Consider the following 25,723-nt stretch of genomic DNA (forward strand, 5'->3'; position numbering starts at 1 on the left):
GTTATGAGTGCTTTTTAACAATAACGTTCTGCAATAGCTTGCTATAAATATCTGAAAGCCAATTACATCAGAGAAGTTTGGCCTTTAAGCTTAAAGCCATTCAGTTCACATTTGTGCTTTGCTTGCCTTATTCTCACTATTTTTCTTTCAGTACCTAGGCATCATGGACTTAAATTATTCTGTAAAACACTAAAAAAATACATTAACATATACCCACTAATTTAAAAATAAGATGTGTTATATTCCTTTATTTCCTTTCTTTGAATATCACTAACTTGCCTTTGTAATAGCCCTTGGGTTTCCTAAAGTCAGGACTGACCATCCAATTTCTACACTCATCCTTCATTCCCATCCAGCAAGACCTATACCTTTGAACACCCCCAGAACTATGTGACCTGCACAACCCACCTCTTTCAGAAACAATCACATTCCAATTAACACCTCCTTTGCTATAAAATGCATCCACCCTTTATCTGCTCTAAGAATGTAACCTTCAAATCCCTCAATTAGAGAAGTATCCATGTGGCAATGCATAATTATCAAGTTCTGCATACTCAGAGTAGTTATAGGTTGTAGATACAGACTACAATATGACCGAGACTTGCACAACATCCTTAAAAGTATAATGCAGGCACCTTTCCATCCCCTGTTACAGATGAAAAAACTGATGCTAAGATAAATAATATAAATCTAAAGAGTCTTTAAAGTAAAAGAGCAAGATTCAACTCCAGATCTTTTTGGCTCCAACACTAATGTTATTTCTACTGTAACAAGCTAACAGCCAAAAGTAATTACCAGCTCATGTAATCTTCTAAGGCCCTGCTGCTGGGTGTTTCACAAACAGATTTTCGGTCAGTCCATTTTGGTACTGACAAACGCGGTGACTGCTTTGAAACTGAAGAGGCAGGTTGCTCCAAGGTGGTTTGTTTCTGCTAAACCAAAATGAAAAGAAAAAAAACCATTTCTAAAATAAAATAATAAAAACATGAAATACCAAAAAACATGCTAGAGTAAATAAACACATGTATTCAGGCTTTCAATAACTTTGTAATATAGATTTTTCACTCTCAATTCCGAAGCCTGTTATATTTTGCTCAAAGGGATCACAAGTAGATGGCAGTCATACAGCACAGCTTTCACAAAACAGGGTCTAATATCCTTTCCCAACAGGTCTATTGCAAGCAGCACCGAGATTGTACAATCTAATGAAGTACCCTGCTAGTCTTCCAAAAACCAGTTTCTCTCTAATCAGTGAAATCACTCCCTACTTTATGTGTGAGGGCAAAATGGCCAAATACTACTAATTATTTAGCAAATTTGACACAGCAAATATTTATTTAGTGTTCTCCCTAGTAAGAGACCCGTAGAATTTATCTCATACCAACCCCAAAGCAATGATAAATGAACATCCTCTACAGAAGAGATCATGGGCAAATGGCAGCCTGAGGGCTGAATCTGGCCTGCCACGTGTTTTTGTAGATAAAGTTTTAACATAGCTATGTCCACTTGTTTACATATTGTCTAAGGCTGTTTTCATGCTATAGTGGCAGAGTTGGGTAGTAACAACAGTGACCACCTGGTCTGCAAAGCCTACTGACTTTGTAAGATTTCCAACCCCTATTCTACAGCATCTCAACCAAACAGAGAATCACATTTTGTTTGAACATTATTAGTAACTGCACACTCACTACTGCCTAAGGAGGTTCACTACAATTTGGGGACAGCTTTCATTATTAGAGAGGCTCCACAGAAGTTTAGATTAAATCAGTTTCTCTACTATAATTTTTAACCTACTTGTTTACATTATGCTCTTGAGAGCCATAATGTACAAATCTCTTCTACTTTCTACATTTCTGTCCTTCAAGTTTCCAAGTTAGCAAGCATGGTCACTGTATCTCTTTTCCTGGATAAATTTTCCATTTCATTTAAGATTTCCTCACATATATATTTGGATAAATAGTCAGGATGGTACTGAGCAACTGTTGTAAGATTATTAGGCAGGGAAAATGTAAATATTATTGTCATGGAGTGGGATGTTTGCATTTGGGATTTTGTAGATTAGAACTAAGGATACAGAAATGGATAGCTAAAGTGAAATTAAGAGAATGGTCACAAGGGAGAAAGAATAAATTTAGGAGCCGGGTATAGGACTAGTGATAGATAAGGCTATGAAACCAACAACAAAAAAAGATGATAGTTGTTGGTTTGAAGTAGATAGAAGTGATCCACAGCCTAGTATCTTCAAGGAATTAATAGGGAGTCCTCAGTATGTTCAAAGATGATAGTAATAAACAGGACACAGGAAGAAATAATCTGGATACTGTAATGGGGACCTTTTAGCTCTAAGGTGAGATGCGAGGCAAAAACAACATCCGCTTGAGAAGTGGATTTTAATATTCACAAGAATGTGCAATCATCACCACTATTTAGTTACGGACCACTTTCACTATCTTAGAAAGAAATTCCAGCCCTAAGTGGTATGCCTCAGTGGGTTAGACACCAGCCCGTGAAGCAATAGGTTGAGGGTTCAGTTCCTGGTCACAGCACAAGCCTGGGTTGCAGGCCAGGTCCTGGGTTGGGGGCAAGCATGAGGCAACCTATTGATGTTTCTCTCCCTCTCTTTCTCCTACCCTCCCCCTTTCTCTGAAAATGAACAACAACATCTTAAAGAGAGAGTGAGAGAGAGAGAGAGAAACTCCATACCGTTAGTAACTCCTTACCATTAGAAACTTCACACCCATTCTCCACTCCTCCTAGTCTGTGGGTAACCACTAATCTATCTTTTATCTACGTGGATTTGCCTATTCTGAACATTTTTCTTACACTTAGTATGTATTCATCCATGTTATAGCATTTATAATTACTTCATTATTTCTTACTGTTGAAAAATAAAAAATAATAAAATTAGAATACCAAAACTTGTTTATTTACTCTCTACTTGATGGATATTTGGGTTATTTCCACCTTTAGGTAATTACGAATAAAGCTGCTATGAACATTCATGTAAAAGTTTATATATATATTCTGTTTCTTTGAGTATATACCTAAGAGTAGAACTCTGGATCATATGGTAATTCGGTGTTTAACCTCTTGAGGAACCGCCATACCATTTGGCAAGTGACTGCACCATTTTACAGTCTTACCAACAGTATGTAAGGGTTCCACACCTTCATCAACACTTGTTATTGTCTCTTTTTAATGATAGCCATGTTAGTGGGTATAAAGTAGTATCTCAGTGTGGTTTTGATGTGCATTTCCCTGATGACAATTAAATGGTTCTGAGTTCCTTTATCATGCTATTGACTTACAGGTTTAAGAAAAAAAGAGATGCTGTTTAACATGATCCATGATTCAACCTGTTAGGATTCTTTTCATCTAACATTGACTACCCACGTCATCACTTACGTGGTTTGATGGTTCTCAAAGAGTAATCCAGGAAAAGCAAAAAAAGAGTGGTCCCAAGATCTTTTCAGGGAGTCTGAGAGGTTAAAACGATCTTCCTCAACATACTGAGACATTATTTGCCTTTTGCACTTTCATTCTTTCATAAGTATACACTGGAGTTTACTCAAGGCTGTAGAACATACGCTACTAAAAGATTAATGCAAAAGCAGATACAAGAAATCCAGTTTTCTGTTAAGCCAACCATTAAGTTAATTGTAAAACAATGTCACTCTTCTTAGTATAATTTTGTTTCAAAAATACTGTTTTTCAGAGAGAATGTAAGTTAACATAATAAAGGCCATATATGACAAGCCCACAGAAAACATCATACTCAATCGTGAAAAGCTGAAAGCTTTTCTTTTAAGATCAGTAATAAGATAAGCATGCACACTCTCACTACTTTTATTCAGAACATTGGAAGTCCTAGCCAGAGCAATTAGGCAAGAAATAAAGTGCATCATATTTGAAAAGAAAAAGTAAAACAGTCACTATTTGGAGACAACATGGTATTATATATAGAAAACCCTAAAGATCCCACCAAAAGGCTGTTAGAACTAACAAAGTCAGTAAAGTTTCAAAATACAAAATCTATATGCAAAATTTGTTGCATTTCTTAAAAATTAATAATGATTTATCAGAAAAAACTAAAAACAATCCCATTTATGATTAAATAAAAAAGAATACCATACCTAGGAATAAATTTAACCAAGGAGGTGATAGAAGTGTATACTGAAAATTATAAGACACTGATGAAAAAATTGAAAAAGACACAAATAAAGATAATGCATGCTCATGAAGCTGAAAAAAATCAATACTGTTAAAATGTCCATAATACCCAAACCAATCTACATTCAATGTAATCCCTATTGAAATTCTGATGACATTTGTATAAAACTATAAAAAACTCCAAACAGCCCTGGCTGGTGTAGCTCAGTGGATTGAGCGCGAGCCTGTGAACCACATGATCGCAGTTCGATTCCCAGTCAGGGCACATGCCTGGGTTGCAGGCCAGTTCCCAGCAGGGGACACACAAGAGGCAACCATACACTGATGTTTCTCTCCTTCTCTTCCCCTCTAAGGATAAAGAAAGAAAGAAAAAAAAGAAAGAAAAAAAGAAGAGAACCCCGCCCCCAAAACACATCCAAACGGCCAAAACAATCTTGAGAAAGAACAACAAAGCTGGAGGCATCACAACCCTGATTTCAAACTATATTACAAAGCTATTGTAATAAAAAAAAAGTGTGGTAATGGCATACACATATACAGACCACAGGAACACAACAGAGTATAGAAATAAACTCAGAAATACATGGTCAATTAATTTACAACAAAAGGGGCCAAGAATGTACTGCACATTACAGGGAAGGAAGAGTCTCTTTAATAAATGAACTTGGGAAAACTAGACAGCCACATGAAAAACAAGAAAATGAACCACTATCATACACCATACACAAAAATTAACTCAAAATCGATTAAACACTTGCATATAGGATCTGAAATCATAAAACTTTTAGAAGAAAACATTGGGTCTTGGTTATGATTTTTGGATCTGACACCAAAAGCAGACAACAGAAACAAAAATAAGTGAGACTACAACAAACTAAAAAGCTTCTGCACAGAAAACTATCAACAAAATGAAAGGGCAATCTAAAGAATGGGAAAAAATATTTGCAAATCATATATTGATAAAGTGTAAATACCCAAAATATATATTAAAAACTCATATAAACTCAAGAGTAAAATCATTATCATCATCATCATCATCATCTGGTTAAAAAAATGGGCAGAAGATCTGAATAAACTTTTTTCCAAAGAAGACATACAGATGACCAATGGACATATGAAAAGATGCTCAACATCAGTCATCAGGGAAAAGCAATAAAAACTACAATGAGATCTCCTCACACCTGTTAGAATGACTATTATAAAAAGACAAGAAATATGAGTGTTTTGTAGAGAAAAGGTAACCCTTGTACACTGTTAGTGGGAATACAGCCACTATGGAAAATAATATAGAAAAATTAAAAATGTAACTACTATATGACCTAGCAATTCCACTTCTGTGGAATTTCATGTTCATGTTCATTGCAGCATTATTTACAATGATCCAGATATGGAAAAAACACAAGCATCCACTGATGGATAAATGAATAAAAAAATGTGCCCTGGCTGGTGTAGCTCAGTGGATTGAGCGCGGGCCTGCGAACCACACGATCACGGTTCGATTCCCAGTCAGGGCACATGCCTGGGTTGCAGGCCAGTTCCCAGCAGGGGACTCACGAGAGGCAATCATACACTGATATTTCTCTCCTTCTCGCCTTCCCTTCCCCTCTAAAGATAAATAAATAAAATCTTTTTAAAAAAGTGATTAAAAACAGTACATACACAATGGAGTATTATTCAGCCTAAAGAATGAAATCTTGACATTTGTGACAACATGGATGGACCTGAGGACACTGTGGTAAGTGAAATATGTCAGACACAGAAAGATAAATACTACATAGTATCACTTATATGTAAAATGTTAGCGCTGGCTGGTGTGGCTCAACTGCTTGGACCATTTTCCTGTAAATCAAAGGTCAGAGGTTGGATTCCCAGTCACAACACATACCTCCTAGGTTGTGGGTTTGGTCCCCCATCAGGGTACGTGTGAGAGGCAACCAAATGATATTCTCTCCCCATCCCTCTCTCTTCCTCCCTTCCCCTTGCTCTAAAATCAATAATCAATACGCATGTCCTCAGGTAAGGACTTTTTTAAAAAGTTAAAAAATTAAGCCATGGGGATGTAATGAACAGCATGGTGATAATAGTTAATAATACTGTATTGCATATTTGAAAGTTGTTAAGTGAGTAGATCTTACAAGTTCTCATTGCCATACAGAAAAATTTTGCAGTTATGTGTGGTGACAGGCATTAATGAGATTTATTACGGTGATCAATTTATGATACACACAAATATAAAATCATTATGTTGTATACCTGAGACTAATGTTATATACCAATTATACCTCAATAATACAAAACACTTGATTTTCATAGAAGTGTATCTATATTCACATGTAATGGGTATATTGTTGTTTTTAATATATTAATAAATATTTTTAAAAATTCTTGGTTTTACTTTCTAATATGGTCAATACAGATAAATACAACCTATGTAAACAAAAGCTCTTTGGGTATCTTGGTAATTAATTGGGTAAAAGAGGATCCCAAGGCCCAAATATTTGAGAACTACTGCGTTAGAATATAACTGAAAACAAATAGTGATAAAAAGTAGAGCCATGGACTAAAATAGGTATGGCTCTCCGGTAGTCTACCAGACCATTCCTTCCGAAATGGCCCTTAGCCACTGTTACAAATTCACATGTATTGTCTAGTCTTATGTTTTCTGTTCCATCCATGAGGATGACAATAGGAAACTGTCAAATGCTTTGATACGCACCGCACTAGAGCAAGGATCAGCAAACTGTTTTCCATAAAGGGCAACGCAGCAAACATTTTAGGACTCAGAGACTCGATGATCTCTGTTGCAACGACTCAACTCTGCTGTTACAGTTAGAAAGCAGCCATAGATAGAAGTAAATGAACTGGCACATTTGTGTTCCAGTAAAACATCATTTTGCACACGCAGGCTGGGAAACAGATTTGACCCACAGGCTGTAGTTTGCTGATCCCTATACCAGTCCACCGGTAACCGAGAAACACTACTGAAAATAGAACAGAATAAAATAAACAGAAAAAACTTCAACTTGACATATGCTCTTACTGAAACTGTAACTGTTACTGGACATTGTTTTGTGAATAATAAAAACATTAAGTGAACTATTCCACCAAATATGGTGCATAAAAATTTAGCAAAGTAAGAAAATATTTAACATGATCATCACATTTTGAACAATGGCATGTTACATGAGAGGGAAAAAAGTTACCTCTGTATCAACTTGCCGGGTTGTCTCTGGAATCTGCCATTGATCTGAAGGAGCAGCAGGATTCTGGATCACACATTTTGACCTTTTCTTAGATTGCCACTGTTTCTGGTTACTTTCTGGAACCTTTGGTTCTTGATATTCTTTAGGTTCTGAAATTGTTTTGTTGTTATTGTCATTAAAACACAAGAATATTTTATAATAACAAAATTAGACCTAAACACTAGAATATGCTGCAAACAATTAGCATTTTGCTTTTAAAAATGAAGAGTGGAACCAAAAACTTTAAGCCAGTTGTTGACAAGTTGCTTACAGCAAGCCAATTTCACAAACCTGCAACACGGCCATCTTAAGTACTTACTTAGGGTTTTATTATCAGAGAGCATTCTGAATTTAATTTTTTCTGGTCTTTACCAGAAAGCAAGTAAATAAGTAAAAATTTAAAAAACACATTATAAAGTCTTGCTAATAAAGATAAAGTAAGTCACCATTTTTATAGACTTTTACTTTTTAACAAAAACTTTATCTTAAACTGGCTTGCAATTAATTTACTCTAAGGGTCTCTGAACAAAAGTGCCTCAACAGGCCCAACAGCCTGTGCACCCAAGGGACAGCTTCACACCACACTGGAGCACGTCCACCCGACCACCTCCACAAATGACATAGTCAAAGGGTGAACTTAGCAGGCACCCAGAGCCCTGCTGAAGTAAGTCCTGCTGTGTGGTGTGGGCCCCTGCACAGCTGATCCCCCACAGTGGTCAGAGGTTGGTTGTCAGTGGCCACAGCCAGTCCTTACAGCTGACTGGTCTGGGTAAGTCACTCCCATTGATCTGCCAACAACTAAGGCTCAACTATCAGGGCCCACATGGTGAGCACTTCCCAGCTTGGGAGGTAAGGGAGGCTGGACCCCACAGGACACTTACTACATTAGGCCACTCTTCCAAGCTAGGGAGTCACAGGAGTTCTATCTCATACATAGAAACAAATGCAGAGAGGCTGCTTTTGGCAGCCTCTCTATTTCCACAGAGAGGAAATAAGATGTACAGTTCAAAACATTGCTTATAAGAATGCTCAGTGAACTCAGTGAGAACTTCAACAGCATAAAAAGGGCGTGACAACCATAAAAAAAAGAACCAGTCAGAAATGAAGGATATACTAACTGAAATGGAGAACAATTTGCAAAGAATTAACAGTAAGCCTGGATGAAGCCAAGAATCAAATAAGCGATTTAGAATATAAGAAAGCAAAAAATACCCAATCAGAAAAACAAGAAGAAAAACAAATCCAGAAAAATGAGGATAGTGTAAGGAGCCTCTGGAACAACTTCAAGCATACCAATCTGAGGGTACTGGAAGGAGAAGAGAGCAAGAAATTGAAAAACTACTTGAAAAAAATGACAGAAAACTTCCTTAACTTGGTGAAGGTAACAAACATACAAGTCCAGGAAGCTCAGACTCCCAAACACAACGGATGCAAAGAGGCCCAACCAAGACACATCATAATTAAAATGCAAAAAGTTAAAGACAAAGAATTTTAAAAGGAGAGAAAAGAAATTACCTATATGGGAGCTCCCATAAGACTATCAGCTGATTTCTCAAAAAAATTTTGCAGACCAGAAGGAATTTGTAATAATCAAAGTGACGAAAAGCAAGGACCCACAACCAAGATTACTCTCCCAGCAAAGCTATCATTTAGAATCGAAGGACAGATAAAGAACTTTCAGACAAGAAAAAGCTGAAGGAGTTCAGCATCACCAAAACAGTATTCTATAAAATATAAAGGATCTCCTTTAAGAAGATCAAAATATGAACAATAAAATAGCAACAAATATATACCTATCAACAATTGAATCTAAAAAACAATATAAGCAAACATAACAGAAACGGAATCATAGATACAGAGGGAGGGGAGTTGGCAGATGGGAGAATAAGGTGAAGGGATTGAGAAGTACAAGTTGGTTGTTAACAGAATAGTCATGGGGGATGTAAAATAAAGTACAGCACAGGGCATACAGTAGCCAAAGAATATATATGCATGACCCATGGACAACAGTAAGGGATCCTTACAGGGAGGAGGGGAGGTGGTCTGGGTGGAGGAGGGAAATGAAGAAATTGGGACAACTGTAACAGCATAAGCAATAAAACACAATTTAAATTAAAAAAGAAAAAAACAAGAGCCTCAACAATATATTTACTATTCCATGGATATCAATATTCCATCTATCACAAAAGATGAAAAATCTTAAACAAAATATTTTCAATTTATACACAAAAGAATATAATTATGACCAAGTTATGTATATTCCTAAATGTGAAGTTTGCTTACTATTTGAAAATCAATTTGTCATAACAGAATAGAGAAGAAAAAATATGACCAACTCAGTCCTGGCTGGTGTGGCCCAGTGAGCTGAGCAGCAGCCTGCAAAATGAAAGGTTGTGGGTTCAATTCCTAGTCAGGGCACACGCCAGGGTTGCAGCCAGGCACCCAGTTAAGGGTGTGGAGGAGAAAACTGATTGATGTGTGAACATCAATGTTTCTCTCCCTTTCTTCCTCCCTCCTTTCCCCTCTCTCAAAAATAAATAAAATTGTTTTAAAAAAGGAAAAAATATGATCAACTCAATAAACACAGGAAGAGTTTGAGAAATTTCAACACCCACTTACAAAAAAGACTAATGATAATCTAGGTATAAAGCAAAACTCACTCTTTTGATACTTGATAAAGAGCAGCTACAAAAATCTACAGCAATTATCATACAAGGGTAATATACTGAAAACTTCCCTCTAAAATATGGAATGAGAAAAGACTACCACATATCATCCCTTCTATTCGCCACTATACCTAAGATGTTAAGTGCACGACAGCAAAGAAAGGAAATGAAATTAAAAGACTTAGAAGGAAAAAAGTTATATTATTTTCAAATAACATGAATGCATCCATAATATTAAAATTATTCAATGAATTTAGCAATGTCACTGCATCTAAGATCAATAACTAAAACCAGTTGTATTTGTATATATCAGCAAAAACAAAAAAGGATACAACTTTTTTTTAAAAGATCCCATTCATTACAGCATCAAAACCTGTCAAATATTTGGGAATAACTCTAGCAAAGACAATCAAAATCTCTACAGAGAAAATGACGCTCTCAATATTTTAAAGACTACGTAAATGAATACTAGGTTAGTAGAGTACAAAATTTACCTGTTAAGATGTGAGCTTGTCCCATTAGGTCTCAATCAAAATCCCATTTAAAAAAAAATGTAGTCTGGCCCTGGCTGGTGTAGCTCAGTGGATTGAGTGCTGGCCTGAGAACCAATGGGTTGATGGATGATTCCCAGTCAGGGCACATGCTTGGGTTGTGGGCCAGGTCCGCAGTACGGGGCATGCAAGAGGCAACCACATATTGATACTTCTCACCCTCTTTCTCCCTCCCCCTCTATCTAAAACAAACAAACAAAATCTTTTTTAAAAAATGTAATCTGATAGACTGTAATGTTTATATGGAAATCCAAAAGGCTCAGAATAGCTAACATAGTCTTGAAGGACAAAGTTGGGAGATTTACACTGATATGAAGAAACGAAACTGGAAGTCTTTCTGACAGATATGAAGACTTACGGCAGTAATTAGAACTGCATAGTATTAGCACAAACATAGACAAAAAGAACTAAGGAACACAGAAGAATCCAAATCTACACATCACACACAGAATCACCTAATTTACAACAATTCAGTGAGGGAAAAGAGGGTCTTTACAACAAACACCAATGGATCAACGGGATATACACAAGGGAAAAAAGGATCTTGACATTTGATCTTACATAAAATTTATGATCTTAGAGAAGGAAAAGATTTGTTTAAAGACACAGAAAACACTCACTCCAAAAGAAAAAAAAATAATAAATTAAAATGCATAATAATTATGAACCTCTTTTCATCAAAAGTCTTCACCACTTAATGGGAGAAGTCACTTGTAATACATATACCCAACAAAAGGATCTGTATCTAAATGATATAATAACTCCTAAAACTCAATAAGAAAAAAAACCAACAGAAAAATTGGCAAGAGACTCCAACATGTGCTTCACAAGAGGATATCCAAATAACCAATAAACAGTCAAAAAGATGTTCAACATGATCAGACATCAATGAAATGCAAATTAAAACCACAAAGAGATAATATTTACCAGCATCGGAACATCTAAAACTAAAACCCAACAATAAAACGACTGAGAAGAATATGGAGCAAGTGCAATATAACTGCTGGTCAAAGGTACCCCCGGTCTGGGAAACTGTTGGGCACTGTCTACTAAAGGTGACGTATACACATCTGGTGACCCAGCAACATCACCCTTTGAATACACTACATAGAAATAAGTATGAATGAAACATTGCATTGGCTATACTCTTATGATTTAGGCGATTTTTATAATTAGAAGTTTTACTATATAATAAGTATTATCGGTATGTCTTCATTTTAAAACATTAAATTAGGTGTCAGAATTAGTACTTAATCAAATGAGTTTATAGTAGATTCCATGAAAGTATAAAATCTAACAGTTTTCCCCATATACTAGGATTAAGGATCTATTCCCAATCAAAATAATAGCAAAAACACTATTCTAGGATGACTAACCACCTCAGTTTGCTGTGGACTGAGGGATTTCCTGAGACATGGGATTTTCAGGGCTAAACCAGGCAAGTCCAGGATAAACCCAAATGAGTCCAGAGCAAGCCTAGTTTTGTCCCAGTACCCCTCCTCAGTCCAATTAAAAGAAAAAAAAAAATACATCTAATCTGACAACCTTTGTTTGGACAATGATCATCCATTTAATGACCCTGTTCAAAAATCTTTAATGGTACTCTGACATCTAAAATAAGAGATTTAAGCCAGCCGTTTGAGGTTTACCAAGTCTTACCTTACATTTCTATACTACCTTTATTAAAGTTTTCAGCATAACTAGACTGTCTTTAGTTCCTAAAATGTTTTATTCTTTTGCATATGCTACTCCCTCCATCTAAAACACTGTCACAGCTTTTCCTTCCTATTTATTAACCCCTAATAGTTTTTCTCATTTCTTCTCTTCCCCAAACTATTAACCTTATTTCCCCTAAATTAGTTTTTCAAATTTCTCCTCCCTCTGAATTCTCACAGCATTTTATTTACGTGGTTCTCATGACACGCTCTACATTCTACCCAGTATTATATATAGCAGTGTATCCCCTACATTGGATGACAGCTTCTTTGAGACTCTGGCTCATTCACTTGCATATCCTTAGAGCATTTATCATAGTCACAAAGTGGAAAACTAAACGTTTGATTAAAGAGGAAAAGGAGAAGTGTCATATAAATACAGCTTCTGTGTCCTTTCCAGAAAGTACTTCTCAAGCCAATTGAGAAAAATAACTTGGCTCCTTGGTACTTTCCATACACTCTTTCTTTTATGCATCTTTTAGGTAAATAAAACTTCCTTTGCTACAGAATTCAATGTCTTTTATACACTCTTTATAATTCAACTGAAATACAAGATAGAAAAAGGGACAAAGTCTTATATTACAGATCTTAGGTGGCTGGTTAGCATTCTCTAGCAACAAAATGATTTTCTTAATTAAGGAAGTCTTACCTTCTTCTAATTTTCTTAGAAAACTTGATTCAATTTTACTCTTCACAGTTATTGAATCAGTAATAACTTCCGAAGATTTCTCATCTGACACCAGAAGTTCCTTGGAGCGGATATTTTGAACAGACTATATGAAAATAAGATATCAATAATAAAAGTCTCAAAAACAGTAGTACTTATTTGCCTTAGTGTTCAATATACTAAAGTCTCATCTATGTGAAAACACTGCTAGAAAAATTATCCATTTTAATCACATGTAGATTCGCAAACTCCAAACAAAGATTAATTTCTTGAATTACTGACTAAAGTAATAGTAATAAACCATAACCCATAACCATAAACTTGGCCAATTTGCTTTTAATGGGCATATTACAACTGCTGGAATAAATTCACTTAAAAAGTGAGGTTAGAAAGTCTGAATCCAACATAAAACACATATCATTATTTTGTTACTATGATCATATTTTATCATTAAAAATAAGAGCATTATTCAAAAGTAAGATTTGTGTCAGCCTAAGACAATAGTTATTCTAAATCCAGAAAGCAAAATTTTAGCTAAACTATGCATTTTTCTCCAGGATAGTGGTGATTAGTTAAAATCATTATTTTAAAGCATAGAACATAAAGAGAGGAATTATAAAAAATATACAATTGAAGAGACCCACACTATGACGCCAGGGGGTCTAACTGAAATACAGTAAGAATAGTGTAACACCTAAAAACCAGTGTATCAGAGACTAAAACTTTCCGGGTCTTTGAAGTTCACACAGAGTTGCTCTGCCATATCAGCACATCAGGCCAAGCCCTCACCTCTGCAAATCACAATTTATTCTCTCATTTTTGTTTATGATGTCCTGCCAGATCATATGATTAAACATACCATGAAACTAAAGCTGGGGGAAATGACTCCTCCAGCTATTACCAAACCCAGGCCACCAAGTCTAAGCACATGTGTTAAGACATATTACTTCATTTATCCCAGGAGATGATTGATCTCCACCACCTCAGTCTTGGAGAAAGAGGTTAGAACTTCTGTACCACTTTCCATTAGTGGTCCTACATCTCTTGGGGCTTCAGGGACACTGTTAAAGATACTGTACAAACTGTGGGTTGACTTTCACAGAAAAAGCTCCATGAACCCTCGCTCAAAAACTTCACTCCATATAAAAATTCAAAAATAGAGCCCTGGCTGGTGTAGCTCAGTGGATTGAGTGTGGGCTGAAAACCAAAGCGTTGCTGTTTCGATTCCCAGTCAGGACACATGCCTGGGTTGCAAGCCAGGTCCCCAGTGGGCGCCACATGAGAGGCAACCACACATTGATATTTCTCCCTCTCTTTCTCCCTCCCTTCCCCTCTCCCTAAAAATAAATAAAAAAAATAAAACCTTAAAAAATTCAAAAATAGAAATACCTTTAAATTTCTCAATTCACAGGAATCATTTCCACTTGATTTAGATTCAGGCACAACCACTTCTCGGCATTCTGTTCTAGAAGTCCGTCTATTACCCACAAAACAAAATAATTTTAACATTTAATTTGAATTAATCTTTTCAGTATATTATTTTTTCTATTTTAAAGTTGACTTTTTAACTATACTTTCTTTAATGGAATAAAAATCTCTTGAAAAATTATTTTAGAAAATAACATGACGCTAGCATAAATGTAATTTAGGTGCTCAGCGATGACAAAAACGGTAGAGATTAGTAGGTGACGATGTACTTCATTATGCAATAAGTAACGATTACAGTTAGGGTATAACTATGGGAAAGGAGAAGGGAACAGCAATGTGTAAGTGAAGCTACACTTCAGATTGCAAATAGTTTAAGGACAAGTACTAGACTACAAACCCTTCTGTGGGCCTCCACAGTGCCTAGCATGGTCTATCATAACAAGCAAAAAAATGCCCAGTATGTTTTTGTTTTCTTAGAGTGTGAGAAACTCTTCTTTATTCTTCAGTTAGGTATTTGAAATGAAGATGTTAAGATAATAATTATAACACTTCAGAGCATAACCTGACAACCAAAATGCTCTTTTAATATTAACACATGCTCCAGCCTATATATAACAGGAATTTAAGTATAGAAGATGCCAATTAAAAACAATCATGTTTCTTTCTTTTTTTTAAAGGAGTTTATTTATTTATTTTTAGAGAGGGGGGAGGGATGGAGAGAAACATCAGCGTGGTTGCTTCTTGTGCGCCCCCTACTGTGGACCTGTCCTGCAACCCAGGCATGTGTCCTGATTGGGAATTGAACCAGCAACCCCTTGTTTCGTAGGTTGGCACTCAGTCCACTGAATCACATCAGCCAGGGCTCCTTTGTGTTTCTAAAGTTTACTTGCCTAATGGTTCTCTAGAATCCAAAAAGACTATTCCAACAGAAATAATTTTATGTAGTGATTAGACTTAGCAATCGGCCAGAAAAATGCCCTTCGCTAAAGTGGAACACTATATTCCCATTTGTTTTATGGGAATAAACACTTAAGCTGAAGGAAGGAGAACACATTGGATGTAATAAACAACTAGCTGGAAAAGAAATCGTGCCCAGACCGCCTTCACCCTTGCTATGGGGACTTCTATATATATACCAGGAAGGAACTTTTAACAAAGAGACTACCAATTTAAGTGAGAAATGTTCAAACAACAGGAATTTGGGTATGTCTGCACAGTCTTTTAACTTTCAGGTTGTCTTAATGTTTTTTCCTCCATGTTTCCTATTTTTTAATAGTTCCTTTAGTGAATATTTTTAATGAGCGAAAAAGCAAAATAAAGTCAAATCCCCCATTCATTTCTTTATCCCTGACATTTAGAGACTTGGTAACCTTTAATACTAAATAAAAATTTAACTGTAATTACTATTAAGCAGTAAAAGACTTTAAGACCATTCTGCCATCAATATGCAAACATTGAAAACAAATTAAAAAATTAAAACCCAAACATACCTTTTTGTAAAACTTGGTACAACTGGACCCTCAGTCTCCTCATGACAATCTGGGCTATTTAGAAGGTTAACTGGGACTCTTCCAAATGGGCATGACTGAAAACATTTTGAAAGATTAAGTGACCAACTAGGAAATAAAAACCTCACCATTACCACCTTAATCAAAATAGATTAAAAAACTAACTTACCCGTTTAGCTTTGTTTGTTTGTTTTAAGGGATTTCGATGACTTATGTCTGCATCTTGAGGGGGCACATTCTCTCTAAACAGAAGAAAATACCCTCAATTTTTAAAAGAATAATGTTAACATATGTATTTTCACTACCTGCTAAACACTGTTATCACTCTTACATGAAAATATGTGTGTTAACATACACGGGTTCAATTTCCTCACCCATAGAGAAACCCGGCTTTCACGGCCTGTCCTCTGGAATCACAGCTGATGTTCCTGCTCCACAAATGTCCAAGTGAATTGGGGAACGATTCCTGGGCACTTAAAACTGTAGCTGTTGTAAAATTTTTGATATTGGGATTAAATTTGTAAAGACATAAGGAATACACAAAAAGTAATTTCATAAATAAGAATACTTATGGTCAGTTCATAGACCTGTCCCTAAATAAGATATGCAGACTTAAAGATGTTCTCAAGATAACTGTCTAGCTATATTTAATAAGTATTTCATAATTACATAATTGTTTACCCAGATTAAAGGCACATGCCCCATTCTTAAAAAAACACAAAGTGATTGTCCTGCTTAGATTGAATTGCTTTTTACATGTTATCAGTGAAAGTGTGATCAACAACAAACTATCCAACATAATAATAAAGACTTTACTTCTAAATGACTCACCTCCTTTAAATATGAAATTTAAACTTAGATTGTGCCCATTCCACATAAATGATATTTTTCTATAAAATATTATCCTTAATCTTCTTTCACAGATAATCAACCACAGAAAAGTATTAGTACACACTAGTACGTTTACCTGATAAACTCTTCTTTTCCTCCTCCGAAAGCAGCTGCTTTTTTTGGAGGTTTAAATTCTGAATGGCAATTTCCAGCATTTGTAGTGGGACCGCTCCACATTCTACAGCTTTTTGAAGAAGTTGTTTACTTTTTTTGAAATTACCTAACAAAGTAAAAATTAATAGTTATTTTAATGTAACCATCTTGACTCTCCAGATTCTTATTCTTCAGGACCTGGAAAATAATTTACAAGCTTTAGACAAAAATACTCATTCCAAGGCTCTTGAGCTGTACTTCATAAGCAAATAAGCAGTCTCAGTTCTGATACACAATTCACCTCAAATAGTTTACCTGTGTAATATGTAACTGATGTATTTATGCATTAGTGTATCACCACTGTCCATTTTCAGATGTAAAAGTGTAACAAAGCAGTTACAAAGTGCAGACACCAAAGGCCAACAAAAACACTTAGGGTCCTCAAGGAAATGAGTAAAAGGGAAAAGTAGGCCCTAGATGCTATGACAGACCCAAGAGCATCAATCTATTACAATGCAGTATAGTAATTATCACTCATGACATTCAGTCATTAAGAAAAGGTTGACATCTTTTGCTAAAGGAAATCCTCCATCAAAAGGATTCTTGTAAAAAAAATTGCAGTGATAAAGATTGATCTTTACCTATCAGACTTAGTTAGCTATACCACTCTCAAAATGTAAAAATAATTACCCTAATTACCTTTCTAATGACAGATAAATTAGCAAACAAATTTTACTTCAATTGCAAACTTACCCAATCTATTTAGTCTACTATTTTGTTATAAATGGTAAAAAATATATATCATGTATCTTATAGAATATGTTATCAACATTTACAGGAGCTATGCTATGAACTTGGTGCTTAGGGTATAAAAATGATTAAGAGATGTCCTCTAGCTTCAGACAATTTACAAGTTTTAAGAATATAAATATATTTGACGGTGGTTACTAAGTCTACATTTATTAACAGCAGTGATAAAATTTCATACATTGAACATTTTAGCACAGCAAAGGAAAAAGCTTAGATAACTAGTAATTAGGCAGCTTATAGACTTCAATGACAATCTGATAAAACCATGGAATGTCCTCCACCCCTACAAATATACACACCAAACTACACATAAGATTTCAAAGATGTTGTGTATTTCCTGAAAGCCTATTCATCAACCCTGTTCAAAATAATTTTTGAACACAATTTTGTCTTTGAGGTTACTACAATGCAGTGGTACAGATAAAGTGTATTTCTTTTTCACATACCACAATTTGAGATTTTCAATATCTGTGCATTCTAAAGATGTACAGTTTATAGCTGCTATTGATACGCCATACCGCAAACAAATTTTTAGATAAAATGAAGGAAAGATAAAGGGTCTAAAAGGCCCAGCCAAAATTATTTTAATAAGCAAGGAGTTGGTATAATGCTTTTCTCCAACCTCAACCCTAGAGAATACTCTCCAGTTACTGAGCCCCAATTTGAGCACCATCAAGGGGGTTTTGGCCAAGCGAAGCCAGAGTGATAATGTGTGTATCTGGTGGTAAATGGAATCAGGAATGCAGCAGAAAGAAGTATGAGGGGAAAACATGACCATGTGACCCAGAGGACAGACTGAGGGTAGATCCAGAAGCCCCAGAAAATGAGAAATAGAGACTAAGAATGGCCAGGCTAAAAATCTCTGAGGAAGAGATTGGCCTGATCCTGTCCAAAAAGTGCAGAACTAGAACCTGGTGAGCAAGAAATAAAAGCTTCTACAGCAGTTTACTTGTTTCTTCTCAGAGGGGAACCACCAATTAATGCTAAATTATATTCTGAAGTTCATTTCAGTGCTATGAAATCAGAGTATAAAAAAGCTTGTCTAAGCTCTAGCTTAACTATCTTATCTCCTTCATCTCACAAATACTCAGTGAAGAAGTCATTCTCCTTCAGACTGTTTCTGAATCTAACTAAGCACAGACATGATGTTCATGCTTATTTCCTTGCATTCCTCTTTACAAGTGGAAGAGTTAGTATAACAAGTATTCTCTGCATTTCCACTTAGGTGAGATTCTTACCCCATGATATTATCTCATCAACTTTCCGGTCTTTTCCTATCTCAAATTCCCACTTCATATATGATTTAACATTAGGATCTGAGTTACAAAGCAAGTTATCTTTTACTTAAAATTGGGACTTGATATTTCAAGTTACCTTGTGATAGTTCAAACTGGGCAAAAGATACATGCACAAAAGCAAATTTCTTGCAGTTTGCTCTCGCCATCTGGAAGTAGTCACGCGCATCATCTGGCTCTTGAATACTGCAATGAAGATTCAGAGTCAAAGTTTAAGAAAAAGGGCCCAGCTACTGAAGTTTTATAATTCTTCATTTTACTTCCCAAAAGACACGCGGTATTGTTTTTTGTGGGTGTGTAAAATTGAATACTATCAGGGTTATTTTAAAAAATCTTTCAAGACAGAGCCAAGAATAGAGAAGTTGTGGAGATATATACATAGTAAAGAGAGTTTGCATCATTCCCTTGCTGATTATAAATAAGAGTTTGGTCAAAAATATTAATTTTCTTACAAGTAATCCTGACTTGTTTTCATTTTACCTTTTTGTAATGTAGTTATGTAATGCAGTCAAAATACTAATACTTACGCTTTTAATTCAGCAAATCTCACTTGAATTCGAGCAAAACTCTCATTTTGGCCATATTTATCTGGAGGAAGTGCTTCAATTGCTTGACTGTAACGACCAATCAATTTATTTAAAAGGGCATCATTTAGGGGGACACTATTTTTTTCTAGTTTGAGCAACAAATTCAACCAGTCCTCTGGGTTGTTCGCCATCATCATAATTTGGTTAACAGTTCCTGAATTATCTGAATAAAGGAAACAAAATATGCAGTAATCACAGTAAGACATAAAAATAAATGCCATATTGCACTTTTCTGTCAAATTATAGTTATATGCTCAATATCAATGTACATAACTTTCTTAAAATATTTTTGAAAAAATTTAACATTTGTGTAAATACATGCAACTTATTTACTACATAGGTATCTTTTATCAGGCTGTGTTTTACTCTAAAGAGTTATATATTTTGAAGGAAAAAAATTGGAACTGTTGTTTATATAAGTAGCTTTAAAAAACCATATATAGTCTAAAAATATTTTACACTGTAACAGCATTCTATTTCTGTATCCTAACTATTCAAAGAAAACCTAAGGTTTTCCTACCACCACGTGTACCAACTTCCTTAAGAAAATTCATTAATGACTTATTCATTAAAAACTTAGAAACTTATTATTCCAGTTGTATCATAAAATTTTTATCCAACACTATCTTCACATAACCCAAACTTATTTTAAACCAACCAAACAAAAGCAGTTTACAAAAGATAAGCAACTAATATGGTTATTTTCTTCTCCCTCCGAGTTACTCATATTTCTCCATAATTTTCTTTTCAATTAATTTATATCTTAGAGAGGGCAAGAGAGGGAGAAACATCAACGTGTGTTTGCCTCCCGCATGCCCCCTACTGCGGCATGGCCCACAACCCAGGCACGCACCCTAGACTGGGAACCAGCAGCCCCTTGGCTGGCATGCCAGCCCTCAGTCCACTGAGGCACTTGGAACCCCACCCCCGCCTCCACCCAAGGCAGGGCTGATTAAGTTGTCAAAGAATCTATTCTCAGAGAAACTATCATTCCATCGGTTTCAGTCACCTTCGACAAGGGCCAAATCTTTACTTTTGCAAACAAAATTACTGTTTCTGTGTCCTACTAAAACATAGTACATTCATCACTTTGCTTTCTTACCTTAAATTTAATCTAGCCCAACCTTAACTTCATTTTCAGGTTTACTACCCATTGCTTTCCTAATGAATTAGTCTGTAAGATGTCTAAAAAATTGTCTTTACAGATCTATTCCTCATGCCTCTGAATACCCCATTCTCTTTCTATTCAGCATTTGAAGCGTTGTGTTTATAGTGTTTGTATTCACTTGTTGCCAAACATAATTACATGTAGCATAATGATTTCGTAAGTTTTCTCATCTAGAAACCATGGTTTTAAGTATTTTTGAGTCTTCCTCAATACTTAATTTAATGTTGCACATCCCAGTTATCAATAGATGTTGAGTACTTACAGGCTTGAGTGAGCTAAGGATTTTATATAAGGACTCGTCTATCTTGGTGTACAAGCTTTGATAGTGCTTTTTAAATACACATAATAAAATACGGTGGTATAGTATTAAGAATTTGCTTAACACCAAAATGATAAATTTCAAGCTTGTTTCAAGTAGATATGATCTGTCACCCAGACTAGATTATAGGTTCTTCCATTTATTTTCAATTTTTCATCCATTTAATGGTCAGTATAGATACAGCAAACTTTTCTAAAAGTCACTTTTCAAATGATGTCAATAATCTGAAATGTAGTAAATTAGGTTTCTGAGCTAATTTGCAGCTTAAAGGTTGAGTATTAAAATTTTGGCACTTTCACTCACTCATCATTTAACAAATGTTTAAATGCCTAGTATGTGCCAGACACCTTTCTAAGCTGTGTAGACATAACAAAACAAATAAAAACCACGCCCTCATAGAGCCCCCTTTCTAGTGGAAGAGAAGAACAACAAATAAACCCATGAATAAACCAGATATAAAATGATTAGTGCTATGAAGAAAAAAAGTAACAAGAAAGGGAGAGAGGGGACACACTCCCACATCAACAAGTTACTATTTTAAATATGTGAGTTAGGGAAGGCCCCTCCTGAGATGACATTTGAATAAAGACCTAAAGGGGTAAGAATAAGCAGATGTCTGGGGAGTGGTGTTCACTTCACTGCAGAGGGCAAGAGAAAAGACAGTGGGGTAAGAGCTGACCTAGCGTATAGGACAGACATCAGGAAAGCCGTGGTGGCTGAAACCGAGTGAGCAAGAGAATAAAAAAAAGAGGCCAAGGGAGTAATAGAAAGACTCTCTAAATGAAAAATTAAGTTTCTGATTTTAACCTTATACATAATTTTATTAAGGTTGGCAAGGCTTTCTCATTTTGCAGCAAAAAAGTAAAAAATAGCACATCTACTGATAGCAAGCATAGCAAGAGAAAGAACAGTTGACAATTACAGAATAGTTTAAAAAACTACCTCTGAGTACAGTGTAATAAATGATGTTTCTTGTTTCAGAAAGCATCAATTACTGAGAAAATTATATTATGTGAACATATAGTGGTTAACATTCTATTCCTTTGCTTAGCAGTCATTCAAAAAAAAAAAAGAAAGAAAGAAAAGAAACCCACCTGTGTTATCCGAAGGGACTTTATTCAAGCTTAGCTCATCCGTAAGGTCTTCATTTTTAAATTTATTTTTAAAATCTCTCACTTTGTTGATTATTGAATCAATGGTCAATTCTTTGCCACTTAAATCCTCAGGCTCCATTTCTAAAGAAAAAAAAACTGAACTAGTCATAATTCCTGTACTTCACTAGCATTAAAGAGAAAAAACACTGCAACTAGAGTTTTAGAAGCCAGAAGACTAAAGCATTACTATGTAAACACATCTTTACTATGTAAACACATCTTTACTATGTAAACACAAATGTATTAAAGTAGTATTTGTGAAGCTACGTGCATAAAAACAACTGCATATATTTGAAATTTTCTCATCAGGGTTCCCAATAGACTAATTATGTTTTTTTCCTAACAGAAGTTCCATTGCATAACATAGAATTTGCTGCCCCTCCCCCCTTCAAACTTTCCATTTTTTTTCTTCTACACACTGAATGCCTTCCTTTCACTCTTTTTCCAGAATTATTTTCTGTGGGCCATTCGCAAATTCCATCCTTTGAGGAAATGTGATGGACTGTTTGGATTCTGGTAGAAACATAGAAAGAATCCTTTCGGTGACATGAACGACCATTTTTTCAGTCACCTGCTTTATGAGGGCAAGCCCGCACATTGCAAGGGCTCTACCATTCCAGCCCTTTATTGATAAATGGGATATCTGCAGGCTTGTTCTTGTGCACTTCTCTCAGAATCCTGACTTGCTAACTTAACCACTCTAACATCAAGAATCTACTGTATTCTTACACCAAGCACTTGCTCATCTGCATGGTGGTGATAGTCAACAAAGTGTCTGCAGCCTTCCTGTCAATCTCACCTCTGTAATTCTCAAGCATCAACCCAGTAACCCAGGATCATTGATATCAATGCGGCCAATGACCTCCAGTTTAACAACTAAAAGGGGAGGTAAAATAAGCAGCTAGATAGCATCTCTTTTAAGTCAGGTTCGAAAGGTAACTGTCAGAAAAGAGCCTCCATCTCCTGTCCCAGTTTTAAAACACCAGACAAGAGAGGAAGTGACTTTTAGGAGACGATCTTAGGTCCCCAAACTCTCCCCAGGAACCCCGCCAGGCCCTCTACCCAAAGGGACCCACACCCAGCTCTCGCTTCCGCGATCCTGAACAAAAACCCAGGCAACAACATCCAGTGGCCCGGCGGGGGCAGCAAGGCCTCCCCTCCCCCTACAGCTGGTATAGCCGCGCCCTACGTCTACTCCTCTGGGCCCCCTCCGTCTCGCCCCCACTACTTACCACCCTTGCGGTCAAGAAGCCTGTATATGCGCCACGCCGCAGTTCTGTCGTGCACTTCCGAGGCTGAACTCGCCGCCAGAAAGCCGAAAAGAGAAGAAAGGATGGGATCCAAGCCCCACTCGGCTAACACGTTTGAAATTCCCCGCTGCTACTGCCCCGGCCTCCTATTGGCCGATACTGGTCACGTGGAAGTGTCTGCCCTGACTGGCTTGTGTGCGCCGGCACCGCCCCTTCCTCTGAGACCCAGCAGTTCCGCTTCGGGAGGGTCCTCGCGGGACTCCACCCATGCAGCTGCTGGCTCTGGTCTGCCCAGTGTTTTCCCCGCTCTCAGAGATCGGTTTTTCTCGCACCGTCCAGTGTAACCAGGACAGATTTTTGTCAGAAGTGGAACCACTCCCGGGCAGAGTTACCCGGTGAGAGGAAAACAGGGGCGGAGACGCTGCTCTCAGCATTTGGACCTAAAATGTGCTTTGAGAGTAGGTCCTCCCCTCCCGCCCTATGACCACCACCCCACTGCTTAGTACGTCACGCTCTTCACAGCCCGGCTTAGGAGGATGCGACTACAAAGGATGGTTCAGTACCTTACCTTCCAGCCCAGCTGCCAGCTCAAGAATCTCGGTGCTTTTTCTCCCTGAGGTTTTACTTGTGCCCTTCCACTGCCCATTAAGGTATCCCATTTTGTCTTCAAGCTAAGGCCCTCTCCTTTGTCAGAATAATGCGCAGAACTCACCTGCCCATCACGATTGCTTATCAGCCACCTCCCCTCCGAGCCTGCCCCACTTCAGGGCTCAAGTATCCTCAGAGAAAGGTCACTTTCCGAGTAATCTTTCCAGGTGCGGGGCTCTACTAAGTGTGGCTTTGTGATCCAAGGCAATGAGTGGTCGGTTGTAGCAGCATCAACACATGCGCTATGGTAGGACATTTGTTTTTTGGGTATGTTTAGGAAACTACCTGTAGGTGTCCCTTGGTAACTCCAAAGCTGCTAGAACCCTACATCCCCAGCTCTGGCTAGCCGTCCTGCCGGCCAGCACAAAAAAACCTTAGTTACCTAGTGTATCTTTCCGTACCTGCTGGCTATGTATTTTTGCTGCATCTGAGCAATAGGATTGGTTAATCACCACCTTTGCACACGTGCCTTTAGTTGGAAGGAATTTACTATTTCACAACTTCTCAGTTGATCTCTTTGGGGCATGATCTCAAGCTTGCATCTTCCTGAAAATACCGTCACTGAATAACTTCACCCTAACATTTTTTTTTTGTACATTCACTCCTTTGGTGATCTCCACCTGTCAATAACTCTTAAATTTATGTCTTTAGCTGAGTCCTTTCTGCTGAATTCCAGACTCATTTACCCATTGCCTACTTAACATCTCTACTTAAATGTTTCATTTCTATCTTAAACTCTTCCTACAAAATCTCTGTAAAAGACAATTTCACTGTTCCATTTTTTTTAAAAGATTTTATTTATTTATTTATCTTTAGAGGGGAAGGAGAGAAACATCAATGTATGGTTGCCTTTTGTGCGTTCCCTGCTGGGAGTTGGCCTGCAGGGAACCAGCCTGCAACCCAGGCATGTGCCCTGACTGGGAATGGAACCTCGATTCCTGGTTCGCAGGCCCGCGCTCAATCCACTGAGCTACACCAGCCAGGGCCATTGTTCCATTTTTAAGCCAAAAACCTTGGTGACATTCCTGACCCCACATCTAATCCATAAGCACATTGTGTCAGGTCTAAAGAGATATTCCTAAAACTGTACCACCTCCACTGATACCACCCTAGTCCCAATCACCTTTGTCACACTCACCTGGATTCCTGCCATAGTCTCCTGGCTGCTCTCCTTGCTTCTGCTGTTGCCTCTCCTCAATTTATTCTCCAGCACAGCAGAGGAACCTTAAATCACCATGCCACCCCTTCCCTCAAAACTCTTCAGAGCTACCTGTCTCATTCATAATAAAAGCCCAAATTTGTTACAATGGTCTAGAGCTGCAATGTTCAACAACATAGCTATCGAACACTTGAAATGTGATTAGTACACCCAAAGAATTAATTTAATTTTAATTTTAATTAAAGTTAAAAACATACTCAGTGCAATTATTGGAAGACTTTTAAGTATATTTGCAAAAACCCAGATATATGAACCTACTTTTTTCAAATGTAAATTTTATAAATGCAGATTAAGTACTTCCTATGAAAATGTCTTAGTTTGATAATATAAGTGCACACTGGA

The 25,723-nt window shown here is 36.8% G+C and overlaps 1 protein-coding gene across 3 annotated transcripts in view; it reads right to left on the reverse strand.

Moving 5' to 3' along the window:
* The window catches only part of TTK (TTK protein kinase), a 38,581-nt gene extending 14,925 nt beyond the window's left edge, over positions 1 to 23,656 (reverse strand). For 2 of the 3 annotated variants that reach the window (XM_037039438.1, XM_037039437.1), the window contains exons 1-12: positions 23,497 to 23,656; positions 22,205 to 22,345; positions 19,564 to 19,786; positions 19,116 to 19,222; positions 16,915 to 17,058; positions 16,322 to 16,433; positions 16,117 to 16,189; positions 15,930 to 16,024; positions 14,401 to 14,488; positions 12,994 to 13,117; positions 7,374 to 7,522; positions 796 to 932 (exon numbers count right to left, since the gene is read on the reverse strand). In XM_037039438.1, coding sequence (XP_036895333.1) covers positions 796 to 932; positions 7,374 to 7,522; positions 12,994 to 13,117; positions 14,401 to 14,488; positions 15,930 to 16,024; positions 16,117 to 16,189; positions 16,322 to 16,433; positions 16,915 to 17,058; positions 19,116 to 19,222; positions 19,564 to 19,786; positions 22,205 to 22,343 — 1,391 coding nt within the window. In that variant the 5' untranslated portion in view covers positions 22,344 to 22,345; positions 23,497 to 23,656. The remainder of the gene's footprint in view (positions 1 to 795; positions 933 to 7,373; positions 7,523 to 12,993; positions 13,118 to 14,400; positions 14,489 to 15,929; positions 16,025 to 16,116; positions 16,190 to 16,321; positions 16,434 to 16,914; positions 17,059 to 19,115; positions 19,223 to 19,563; positions 19,787 to 22,204; positions 22,346 to 23,496) is intronic. The other variant, XM_037039439.1, reaches the window with a different exon arrangement.
* Positions 23,657 to 25,723: the final 2,067 nt, after the last annotated feature.

Source organism: Sturnira hondurensis, unplaced genomic scaffold (genome assembly GCF_014824575.4).
Source record: "Sturnira hondurensis isolate 20B ecotype Veracruz unplaced genomic scaffold, ASM1482457v3 Scaffold0025370, whole genome shotgun sequence".
Taxonomy (NCBI): Eukaryota; Metazoa; Chordata; class Mammalia; order Chiroptera; family Phyllostomidae; genus Sturnira; species Sturnira hondurensis.